We start from the raw sequence: 12052 nt of genomic DNA, 5'->3' as shown, positions 1-12052 counted from the left end.
AAGAGCGGGGGCTACTTTTGTTTTGTGTGTTTATTTAAAGGTGGGGAGGGAAGAAGCTGTAACCAGGAACAATGCCCAGCACCTGGAGTGCCCTCGGAGAGGGAATGCAGCCCGTGTGGGAAATATGGACTCCTCTGGCACGGGATCTACTCCCCTGCTCGTTCTGCCACTTTCTGTGTAAACCGAGGAGATTTTTATAATTCCTGCCCTGCTGACCGTAAGAGGCACATTGACAGGCCATTGCTGCACTTGAATTGAGGTGTGACCTAGCCACATTGTCCCAGCTCCTTTTGAAATGCAGTCATCTAATGGCAAGAGACTGAGAAATCCGGGCTTGGTTTGATGTGTCCGACAGCCAGGACAATAAAGAAAAGGTGTTAAAACAGCCGCTTGCTTACACACACACACAGACACACACATAGTCACACACACTCTCTCTTTCCAACCCCAAGTTTTGTTTCCCACCCACAAAGCCTCATTTCACTGGAGTCCAGGACCAGCCCTATGTCTTGGGTGTAAGGTCAGGGGAAACACTTAGCAAGGGATGGAAAAAGGTGTCCTGCTCCTCTACCCCCAGCTTCTCCCAGCATTGCTTGCACCTTTTTGATTTCACTCAAACTGGGTAGGCAGCAGGTTCACTCAAACTGCGTAGGCAGCAGGACACCAAGAGATGCATCTTTAATACCTCTGGGGTGTCAAGGTGATAGGGCACTGGGGTAGCAAACTCCTGTGATCCCTTCCATTTTATCCTGAAGTTTTTATGTGTTGGAGAATTTTAGGGACTTTTTTTGCATGTGTTACTCAACCTTTCAGAATCCCTGATTCAGACTACCAGAGCCCTTCTGACTCCTCCCTTTTTGCCCAGTTCACACCCCAACAAATCCCAGCTTCTCTGGGGTGCTCCCCTGGGAAATGCAGCTTGCTGATACATACTTTTATCTCCTTGCACATTCAAAGCATCTGCATCCTTGATCTCTTGCTTTCTGATAGCAAGGGGGGTGGCCAGATGAAGCTGCATACAATCCCAGATTCTTAAAACTTGTGCTTCGGGGTAAGAAAACTGAAATTTCAGACAGCAAAAGGAAAGGACAGAAAGTACGCTTCCATCTCTTCCTTCTGGTGTTCCTTCCTCACATGTAAGTTACTCCAACGCATAGGGTAAATTTCAGATCCCCAGAGAGATCCTAGTGACTCCACAAGGACACAGGAAAATTGGAATCTCCTCTTCTGGAGCAGATCTCCTCTTCTTCAGTATCTTTGCGTAGCTCTGATTTTGTCCAGTGAGTGAGTCCACACCTGGAGAAAAGAAGTAAGGGTGAACTAAGAGAAAGTAAAGATCAGAGCTGAAGGACAAAAAGCTGTCGGGAAGGATCAAAGGGTGTACAGGAAGAAGGGATTAGGGTGAATAGTGAAAGAGGGAAGATTCTTCCTCTCTAAAACGATTTTGATCCTGCTAGTTTAGATTTGGAGTAGATTTGAGTTTTGATGAGGGAAGAGGTGATGCGGGTATGTCCAATAGTAATGCTGCTGTTTGGTTAGTGTGTTCATTTGTTTGTTAGGAGAACTGTTGTATCTCTAGTTGCAATCTGCTGATGGTAGTGTCTGTGAAGTGACTGCCTGCTTTTTAAAAACCTATCTTAACAGAGAGGTTTGAACTCATCTGCTTCAGATTCTCTGGTCAGTTAGAGCATGTTCAGATATTTAGACTCCAGCACAGAAGAGGAGAAAGAAAAATGTCACCAAAGGTGGTCTGGGGTATTACAGAGTCTGTGATGATTCATTGCTGTTGTCTACTTCTGTGATAAGGGCCTGTGCAAGGGGGCCTTCTCTTTTCTCTTAGTTCCACCTTCTGCTTTTATGTTTTTCCTGCTTCATAATGAAGCATTGCTCATCATTTCAGCAAATCTGTTCTCCACGCTGGGGAAGAAAAGCCTTCCAATCTCTCAGGTTGTGTCTCTAAGGTCATTCTTCCCTGGGTTTGTACTGTGTGCCTGTCTCCTCTTTCCAACCTCTGAGCCCCAGTTCTGGACTGCAGCTCTTTTTTTGTATTCTGTGCCAATGGTATGAGAAAAGTCTGGAGACCAGAATATCTGCAAGAGTGCAGAGGCATGCCAGGGTGTTGTGGAGAGGCGGGGTGGAGAGAGATAAGAAGGACCCAGAAGGTGTATAGTGTGCCAACAACCCCTGTCTGCCCACCCACCGATGCTGGCATGGCATATGTTATAGGATTTCTTGAGCTGCTCTAGATTGTGAGAGGGGAGGAGAACTAGCCCTGGCCAAGTCCAAAGCCTGGGAGATCCTCAGGAGAGTGTTCACTCAAGAAACCTGGAAGATTAGTTTCCTTTCCCCCTTGCAGAACTTGGCTCAGCTCAGGAACGGGAGACCCGGTTGTTCTGTGTTTAATCATTACACCTTCATTTTGTGCATTTCATAGAGGTGAGGCAGTCCAGTGATACAAAGCTTTTGCAGAGGCGTCCGTAGCACTGAAGTAGGCTGCTTTTAGCATTGTTTTTTTCCTGCTGTTTGTGTTGTGTTCATGAGAATTGCTCTTACCTTTTAAATGTGGTTTATTCGTATGAATATGTGGTGATGTACAAATATTACCCTTCTGAAGTTGATTCTTGTCCTGTCAATATAGTTTTCAGATGGGGGGTGTGTGTGTATATATATCTATCTTTATGCATTAGATACAGATACATTCCTTACTTCTACCTCTATGAGGGAGAGGAGAGACTGTATCCCCTTCATTGCAATCCTAAATGCAAGGCTGGGGTTTCCAGGTTAGCCCAGGCATTTCTGGAGCCAAAGATAGTATCTCATCTGCCTTTTCAAATGCAAAATACTAAAAAAAAAAAAAAAAAAAAAAGGGGGGGGTGTCATAAAAGAAGATAACAAAGAATTTTTTTTTCCTTGTTTTTCTTTGAGATTGGCAAACTTTAGGGGAGTGCTTTAAAAAAATCTCAGTTGAAATGAAACCTTTTTTATAAAAAAAGTTAGAATGACTCATTTTAATCATCTTTGTGTCAGTCTCCCCGTTTGGGTCAGTTCTTCTCCCACCACTTCCCGTGCAGCTCCAGAAAAGCAGGCCCAGGGACCGACACCTTGCCCGGGTACAGCTCACCCAGGCATCCTCCCTGCTGCCTCGAAAGCTGCCGCAGCCGCACCGGGCTCCTCTTCCTGCTGCCGGTGGCGGGTGGCCGTCGGGCACAGGAGGGCAGCAGAGCTCCGTGGAGCTCCACGCCACCGGGCAGAGCCTCCCGGGGACCAGAGCCCCTGACATCGCCCCCAGCCTGCCCAGGGCACGCAGCCCGAGATGACTCCAAGCTCACCCCTCGGGAGAGGTGTGGGAGAAGGCAGAAGGGGGGTTACTGCCTGACCACCTCTTCACTTTTGCACAGCTTTGGGGAATAGCACCCCTTCTCCTTTGAGATGATAGTACAGAAGGGTGGAACTGGAGTCAAGTTTCAGATGATGTCTGAAAGTCCAAATAATCTTCCAAGGCTGGACAGTGTGACAGGAGAGCAGAGGAAGCTAGGATGTGTAAGCCCACAATTGCCAGCTACAGGTTTGCTTTGTATTAGCACAGGGTTTCATGCACACATCTGATCCCATCTTCCAATCCAAGCTGCAGTCTTCCAAACCTACATCTAGTGAACACTGGTTTGTTCTGCTTTGTGGGAAGCAAGAAGGAGAGGGGAGGAAACCCAAAACACTGTGACTTACTTCAGCCTCTCCCACCACCATCCTCAGCCGTCTGAACAACTCCTGCAGGTCCAGGGACTGCACACTGAGTTGTGCTGCAGCATCTGAAATGTGGAGATGGTTAAAACATGGCTAGTAAAAGTGTAAATCCAGTCTGTGCTTTCAGGGATCTCAATCAAGCTGTAGGGGTGCTAAGCACCTGGAGTCATGCAGGTTCTGCTGCACAAGCTGTAACACCAGGAGGTCCTTTCCTTCTGTGTATTTTAATCTCTATAGATGCAGCATGTCCTCTACTTAACAGGATGGTTGGTGTGTCCACAGGGCTCTTACCATACAGGCACAGACTGGCAGGGTTAAAACTATGCATTGGAGTGTTACCTTAAAATACCAGTAATATGCAAAACAAACTAGATGAATAAAAGCTTGATTTTGGTTGCTGTAAGTGTCCATAACTCCCTTGTGGGCCAGTCTTAGCTAGGAGTCACTCCTCTACATCTCAGCCCAGAGAGGTTGGGGGGGGCATAATGACATCTCCTTATGACCTGCTAATAAGGCACCTTCCCATCTATATTATGTGTCCTGTAGCATTTTGTCAGCCTTGTGCTGTACTCCAGAGCAGAAGCCCTTCGTGTACAACTCTCATTTAGGGGAAAAAAGTAAATCACAAGTTGTTCTGCAAGGTGGATGCCATTCACAGCCTTGCCTTTGTCTTGGGTCATTACCACTAAGCTGGTGATAAGCTGCTATTAATTACAGATTGTCAGCACATGCAAATTGGAACAAGAGTTTACCAAAAGCATCATCTCAGTCCTGCTGAGTGAGCTGGCACTGAGAGTCTCATGGGCTGGTGACAAACTGTCCTTGGAGGATCTCCCCTCTGAAGTCATTAAAATTTGCTTGAGAGCATCTTGCTGGGGTTTGGTATGAGAAGCTCTTCACAAGCAGATTACTTATTCCAGTGGAGCTTTGACCGTTGTTCTCTCCATTCCCTGAAAGTTTGGTGACCCACACAATGACTCTGAAGGTGTCAGTTTAGCAGTTCATTACAGTGTGGTGAGAGTGCAGGTGTGGATTGCCGCCTTCTACTCCTCATCCCCCTCTACTCCTCCTCCTTCAGGTCCACAGCACTCACTGGTGCAGTACACTTGGCCTTATGAATTGTTCTGGCGGTGTTGGTGCCCCGGTCAAATTTGGGCTGAATCACTGCCAGGAATACATAGCTGGAGACCTGATCCAGCTGCTTGGCTCAGACTAAGCTGTTGCAGAGGATACACTCCAAGTGGGGCAGTCTCTAGAAAACCTGCTAATGGAAAGTCTGTTCATTTACTATTATATACATGGGAAAGTTTTACTTGTTCCTGCACTGTGGTTCTCTAGGCATTGGGAGAGCCTCTGCCTTGATGCTTTAGTGTAAAAATGGGTTTCCTCCAGTTCATCTCAAAACAACTCTCAGCTGACATGTAAACCAAAATAAGGTTGATTAACTGAGAGGCCTGAATGCTTGTCCCACTTAAATGAAAGCTACTCCAGAGTGATACCTGGCTTAACCAGAAAGCTCCTTTTGCACAGACTCAAGCTCATCAGTTGTTCTCAATTATTATTGGTAAATTCAATGCCTAAGGCAGCAGCTGTATCTTCAGCAAGTGAATAATCCTGTTTCTGCTTGAGAATTTCCTCCAGGTTAAAATGAGAGGATATAGAAGGGGAAAGAGGCAGAGCAGTTCCTGCCTATGCTGGTGTTATTTCTTTTGGACAAGGCCTGGAGATTTCAGGGCTCTTAAATGGGCAAACATAGGTGTAATAAAAATAATAACACTTGATGAGCAGCGCCTACAGGTTCATGAGGAACATACTATTCCCCATGAACATTCCTCCAGGGATCTGCAGGAATCTCGGACCCTTCCCTGGTATGTGTCAGAGAATCAGATTTGGGTTTGATCCTGACTGCACAGAAACTGCCAGCTCTGGACGGTCATTCTACTGGAGCGGTTATTGTGAAATCAAAACAAAAGTGGGATGCAAGCATGTGTTAGGACAGTTCCTAACACAGAAGAGAAAGGGTGGTGCTTTTGCGTTGGGCCATTCCTTTGTTTAAGTGAATTCTGTGCCCCTCCTCAAAGCAAACCACGTCCTAGTGCCTGGAGCCCGTTTATTTTGTTCGTTAAATCTGTCTCTGGTTAATTTGCTTCTGACATCTTCCCCCCAGGGAGCCGAGAGACTGCTTTCACCTACGCTGTCAGCGCGGCGGGGGTGGTGAACGCCATCAGCCGGGCGTGCCGCGAGGGAGAGCTCTCCAGCTGCGGCTGCAGCCGCACCGCCCGCCCCAAGGACTTGCCCCGAGACTGGCTGTGGGGCGGCTGCGGGGACAACGTGGAGTACGGGTATCGTTTTGCCAAGGAGTTTGTGGATGCCAAGGAGAGGGAGAAGAACTACGTGAGAGGGTCGGAGGAGCAGGCTCGCATGCTGATGAACTTGCAGAACAATGAGGCTGGTCGCAGGGTAAGACGAACACCGACCCATTGCTCTCCATCAGAGACAGAGTCAGAAGGTGTGAGAGAGCTAGAGAGCAAATTACTTGGAGGTTTGATGAGAGATAGTTCAGTGATGCCCCAGTGATGATGTATGGTCACACTTTGTGCATTTTTGTGACTATTACAGAAAATATCAGTAATATTATATTCCAGTTTTAATGGCAAGCTTCTGCTGCCAGCTAAAGCCTGGGAGGTTTTGGGTCTGTCGAGATACTGTATGACACACATGTGCAGACATGTAAGCCCTTTCCAAATAAACTAGGTGTTGTCATAGCCCACTTTCAAGATTTATGTCTCAGAAACTGGTTTCCCAGAGCTGCTAAAGTGACTGGCTCATGGTGAAAAGAATCTGCTGGCATGTGGCATTCTCTTATACTGCCATTATTCAGATTTTGGGGAACAGAAGGCCAGAAGCAAATGTAAAACCAGGCTACTTGAACTATCTCTGAAGCTTACGCCTTGCTCAGTTATCTTGGTATTGGGCAAAATAAGTTTCACCTAGGTGACACATTTTCTGAGAAGATACACAGTTTTGATCTGGAGACTCCCTAGGGATGGAGAATCCATCACTTCCCTTAGTAGCGTGCTACCATCATTGATCACCCTGTTGCAACACTGTACCTCATTATCATTTGAATTTATCTGGTGTCAGCTTCCAATTGGTTCTTTCTCTGACTTACAGCTAGGTCCAAAAGCCCCTTAGTAATCAGAATTTCCTCTGCATGGAAGTGTTTATCTACTGTAATTTATTCACCACTCTTTCTTGACAAGCTGGACTCTCACTTTCAGAGGTTCTCATCAGCCATCATATCATTTTCACATCACTTTAGTGTACTCTTTCCATTTTTTCCATATCCTTTATGAAAGTGGATACCAAAATGACATGCTGGGTTCTAGTATTGGTCTCACTGGTGAGGTTTCCCCTTTATATGCGTTCTGTGCATGCACATTTGTATTTTTCACATTTCTTCTGTCTGTGGTGAATAGCCTGGAAGGTGTATGTAGCATCATTCATACGTGGTACAAGTGTGTACTCCTGCCTCTTTCCAAATGTAGAACATGAATACTTCCTTGAACTTTGCGCCTTTTCCAGAGTGTTTAAAATTTTTTATCTTTCTTTCCCAGTAGCGAGTTTTTCTAAGGTTAATTTTACTTCTAATGCATATTAAAAAATCTTATTAAGTGAAATTAGCCTTGTGCTTTTGCACATTCTTAACTAATATCCTTTAGTTTCCTTATCAGTTTTCTGCCCTTTCTTACTTCTAATTGTTACTGAATTATCTTTCCCTTTCCCATGTATGTCTGTCTTTTCTGCATGTAATTTTGGCTTCGTTTTGGCACTAAAGATTTGCTCTATTTTTTGACAGTGAAATCAGTGTGTCATGTTGAAGCATTGCAAATATTCCATGGTTCTTTTGCAAAATCAAATTGGAGTAAATTTGCAGGAGGTGGAAAATTGCGGATTTGAAAGCTGTAGAACTCGGTGGGTTTTGATTTTGGGGTTGGTTGTGGAGTTTGTTTTGTATGGTGGGTTGTTTTGTTTTGCTGTTGTTGGTTTTGTTTTTTGTCTTGGAAGGGCAGAGGGTCTGTGCTTGCTTAGAAATGGAGGGGCGTTCCTCCATGCTGTAGGAGCCTGAAAGTGACATTCTTCTCTGCATTACTTGCTTTGGATATCTTTTATGGCTGAAGTCATGAACTTAGATTCCTACAAATAAATACCCTGCCTAAAACAGGGATTAAATATGTTATGAGAGTTCTTAACAGCCAGTCCTATTGCCTTGAGGGATCTGGAGACAAAACATGGCCAATAGTTTGAGGTGCCAGTTGAACCGTAGTAACATCTATGCTGGAAGATCAAGTCTTCCAATAGACGACTTGCTCTAGAGAATATACTTGCTCTACAGCAAGGGTAAAACACTACTTTGTCTTGCTGTTCTTGTTATATGGGCAAGAATCAAACTGAGCTGTCATTTTCAGGGGATGATGTGGCTTTAGATGGAGACAGCGTTGCCATACTTCAAGGACAGAGCTAACACCAGTTATGTCCCTGCCTTTACTACATTGCTGAAAGCTGTTTAAATTGTGTTTGGAATGCCAAGGTGCCCGTGCTTCTTTGGACCCTGGAGCCAAGTTCTCAAGGTGACTTCTCTGTCTCCAGTTAACACAGGACCTGGAAAAAGGCTTTCCAAAGGGGCCAGCAAAAGACAATGTTATTTCAAGCTTGGTTTTTGTAGATTCTGTAGAACAAATTGCCATAGAAAGTAACCTTAGATTAAATGAACACAAGTAATTTTAGATTAAATTAAATGGAAGTGTAAACCAGACCGAATTAAGCCTGTGGATTTCAAAGAACAAACTCTGATAAACTAAGGAAGCTGGTTAGTAAACTCAGCAGAGGAACTTGATGTGGAAGAGGTCTGGAACTTTTTCAAGTCAAAGATGCTAAAGCCATTACAGTTCGGCATGCCAAGCAAGAGGAAAAAGTTTGTAGGAAGAATATCCAGACCTCAATGAATGAATAAGTACCACAGAGAAGCTGTTGGGAATAGACTGAGAGCTTACTACAAACGGAAAAAAAGAACTGATAGCAAATAAATAATGAAAAGCCCTGTCTTAGAGGTCAAGAAGTGTAAAGATGAAGTGAGAACAGTAAAAAATCACGCTGAGTCAGACCTTGAAAAGGGCAGCAAAAGGTTTTTAAAATTTGCAAATTGGAGGAGATTGGAAGAAAGAAGACTGTTAGTCAGTGAGGATGGGGCTGAGTCTAAAGACAGAGTAGTTTTGGTCCCCAAGGCAAGTACGTACCTGGGCTCTGAGTTGGAATGAGGGGCATTGCTCATGGGGAGGGGTACCGTATATCTGCTGCTCACTGGAGATGCCTTTTTCCATCCTCAACACTTGTGCCTAGGGAAATAAGTTCTTGTAGGGTAGATTTTTCAGTCCCCCTGGGACTGTGCTTTTTGGAGGAAGCCAGGCAAGGTGCCCTAGGGGCAGGTTAGGTCTATCACAGCAGGCAGTGGCTGATGTTGCTGACACCCTGTGGGAGTGAGGAAGGCATGAGGAGGCAGCTATTCTCTTTGGACAGGTAGAAGAAGAGGAGCAGAGCAGCACTACTGAAATTTGAGGCCAGTGGACCTGAGATGGGTAGGACGTTGCATGGGGCTGCTGTTGGAGGGGAGTTTGGGATCAGGTTGAACGATACAGATGGGAATCAAGTGGCAGAAAAGTGTTGGAAGAACGGAGGGCTCAAGAGAGAATGGGGCTTGGGATGGATTGAGTGGATGAAGAGGGGGGTAGTGAGGAATGGAGATGCTGGGAACGGGAAGGGAGATGGATGTGAAAGGATCTGGATGGAGGTGAGACTTGGGGTGTCTTTGAGATGGCACTGCTACAGTTTCCAGGGTTGTCTGGTCAGGGTGGTATCTGGCCAGTACAAGGCAGCCTTTCCTCTTGGCTCTTAGAAGTATATTAGCATGGGAGCAAAGGAGAAAGGCTAGAAATAGAAATTATCACAACCAAGGTGGAAGCAAAGCTCTCTGTGTGAGTGTAAAGCTCTCAAGTCACAGGGAGTGTCCACTTTCTTCCCTGGTACCCTGAAGGAGCTGGCATCTGGCAGCACAGGCAGTGTGATTTTGGCAGAGTTTATAGGAGGACCTGTGGGAAAGAATTTCTCAGAGGAAGAGGCAAAATGGGAAATAATTGGAGAAGAATTTCTCTAAGATTGATCACACAATCATTTAGAATATCACTGATTTCCTGGAAAACAAAACAGATCTGATAGGTGTCATTTGTCTGAACTACCAAGACCATTATTTGAGTCTTGTATGAAAAATATTTTGGTCATTAGGAAACGAGTGGAAAAGAATTAGGTGCAGCAGTCAGCTGCAGATGACTGCAGATGTAATGTGGCTTGGAAGGTGGTAAATATCCTATAATGTTCTAGTGAAGGTCTTTTCATAAAACATGAGGGAATATTAATGCCATTGTATTAAGCTCTCATGAGGCCCCAAAATGTTGTGTGTTCTCATATTCCCAAGCAAAATTACCTCAGACTAGAAAAGGCTTGTTATGGTTGACCCAAGGGATAGGAATCTCTTCTTGAGAAAGGGAGCTAGAACAGCTTGCCATGTTTAGCCTAGCAAAGTGAAAGCTGAGAGAGGATATGACTGATGTCTCTGTTTGTGGGAGAAGTAATAGGGGAGGAAAAGTACTTTTTAAGCAAAAGGCCAATTTGGCACAATAGCAAATGGGCATAAAGTGAATACATTTAGGCTGGAAATTAGAAAAAGATACTTTATCATTGGAATAGTGATTAGAATAATGATGGCTGAAAACCTAATTGCTTTTTAAAAGGGCACTCTGTACATTTAAGGAAAATATTATTTGAAGTGGTGCCTACAATAGCAAGAGATCATACTTACTGACCGAGGAGGTCCCATCTAGTCCTGCATTCCCAAATGTTAAGTTTTCACTTCTGAGATTCTGGTTTTGGAAGTAGGAAGGTGCACGTGTAACTCCATATTCCCGAATGTTGCTGCTGAAAGAAGAGTACTGGAGACAGGACAGTGAGCATTGCTAAGGGACTCCCATGTACAACCTTGCCTTGCTTTCCCACCTAGTGCCAGCTGATGTCTTGTGATTTCTAGGCAGACCTTTGGCATGTCCCTCACTCAGTTTTCTTTGAGTGAGAGGGTTCCCCTTGAACCCTGAGGAGCTCTGGTGGCAGGAAAGAAGATTGTCCGTGTGCTCCATGGTTTTCAGAAGGAGCGGAAAGGGATGGGAGGGGACCAGAGGTCTTTCATCTTTCAGGCAGTCCTGACCCCATCACCCCTTCACTCCACATAGGAGTCCTTGTGGTGGTGGCTCCTGGCTTTATTACCCTCATTTGTTTGTCTTTGACTATTATCTCAGTATGTCCTTTCCTTCCATCTGTCTTTTTCTTCCAGTTGGTCTCCCTTACCCTCTCTTACTTCCCCCCATTCCTTATCTGTCCCCCTGTCTGGCAGACTGTGGTGGTCAGTCCTTCAGCACTGTTTACCCAGTCAGCATATGGCAGGCCTCTGTCATCAGTCATTCGAGCCACTGCCAGAAGAGCCTGGAAGGGGGTCTGGCTAATTGATCACATAGGAATTCCCCATTAATTCTCTTCCCATTCCCATCTTGCAAGAAGAGAACTGGAAGAGAACTTGGGCTTACAGGCAGGGTCTTTAAGCCTTTCCATTAGAGGTGTTTTCAACCTGTTTAAGTGGCATGGCCATTGATCAGACCTTGCCCTCAGAACTGCATGTGGGGTCTGTTACTCTTTACCGTGACCTGAGCCTGGCTAGAGAGGAATTCTCCAATTTCCTCTGCTTTCTCCCTATCTGGGCAGCAAAGGGGGAGAGTGGGAGAGCCATTTAGGGGCTGAAACTATGGTTACCTGCATGGGACATCAACAGTGGGAGCTGCGGGGGGCTGAGTGGCACCATGGTTAGCTCTGATAACTGGTAGCGTTCACCTCCCCCAGCACAGCTACTACCCACATGGGCCAGATGTTTTGAGCATCAGTTGCTTAAAGCCAAGTCAGAGCGAAACTCAGTCCCATGACATTAACTGAGGGGGATCAAGTTGCAGTGTTTTTCTAAAGGAACAAAGCTCAGGATTAGGAAGAATCATAATACTTTATAAAAACACGTGCAAGGGCAAGGGAGGCACGAGTGGCCTGGGATTTGACAGAACCATAACCAAAAAGTGCTAACACAAGCTTATAACAAGCAGGCTGGCAAAGCAGTGAGGATATAGTAAGTGTCTGGGGCTTGGGAAATTTAGCTGTAGCTCTG

General features: G+C 45.4%; 1 protein-coding gene across 1 annotated transcript in view; it reads left to right on the top strand.

Annotated features, from left to right (window-relative positions):
• The window catches only part of WNT5B (wingless-type MMTV integration site family, member 5B), a 15183-nt gene that overhangs the window by 563 nt on the left and 2568 nt on the right, over positions 1 to 12052 (top strand). The window contains exon 2 of the mRNA XM_008940263.1: positions 5909 to 6201. Coding sequence (XP_008938511.1) covers positions 5909 to 6201 — 293 coding nt within the window. The remainder of the gene's footprint in view (positions 1 to 5908; positions 6202 to 12052) is intronic.

This window comes from Merops nubicus, unplaced genomic scaffold, assembly GCF_000691845.1.
Source record: "Merops nubicus isolate BGI_N331 unplaced genomic scaffold, ASM69184v1 scaffold44385, whole genome shotgun sequence".
Classification (NCBI taxonomy): domain Eukaryota; kingdom Metazoa; phylum Chordata; class Aves; order Coraciiformes; family Meropidae; genus Merops; species Merops nubicus.
The sequence above is the reverse complement of the archived record's forward strand: the minus strand, read 5'-3'. Positions and strand labels throughout refer to the sequence as shown.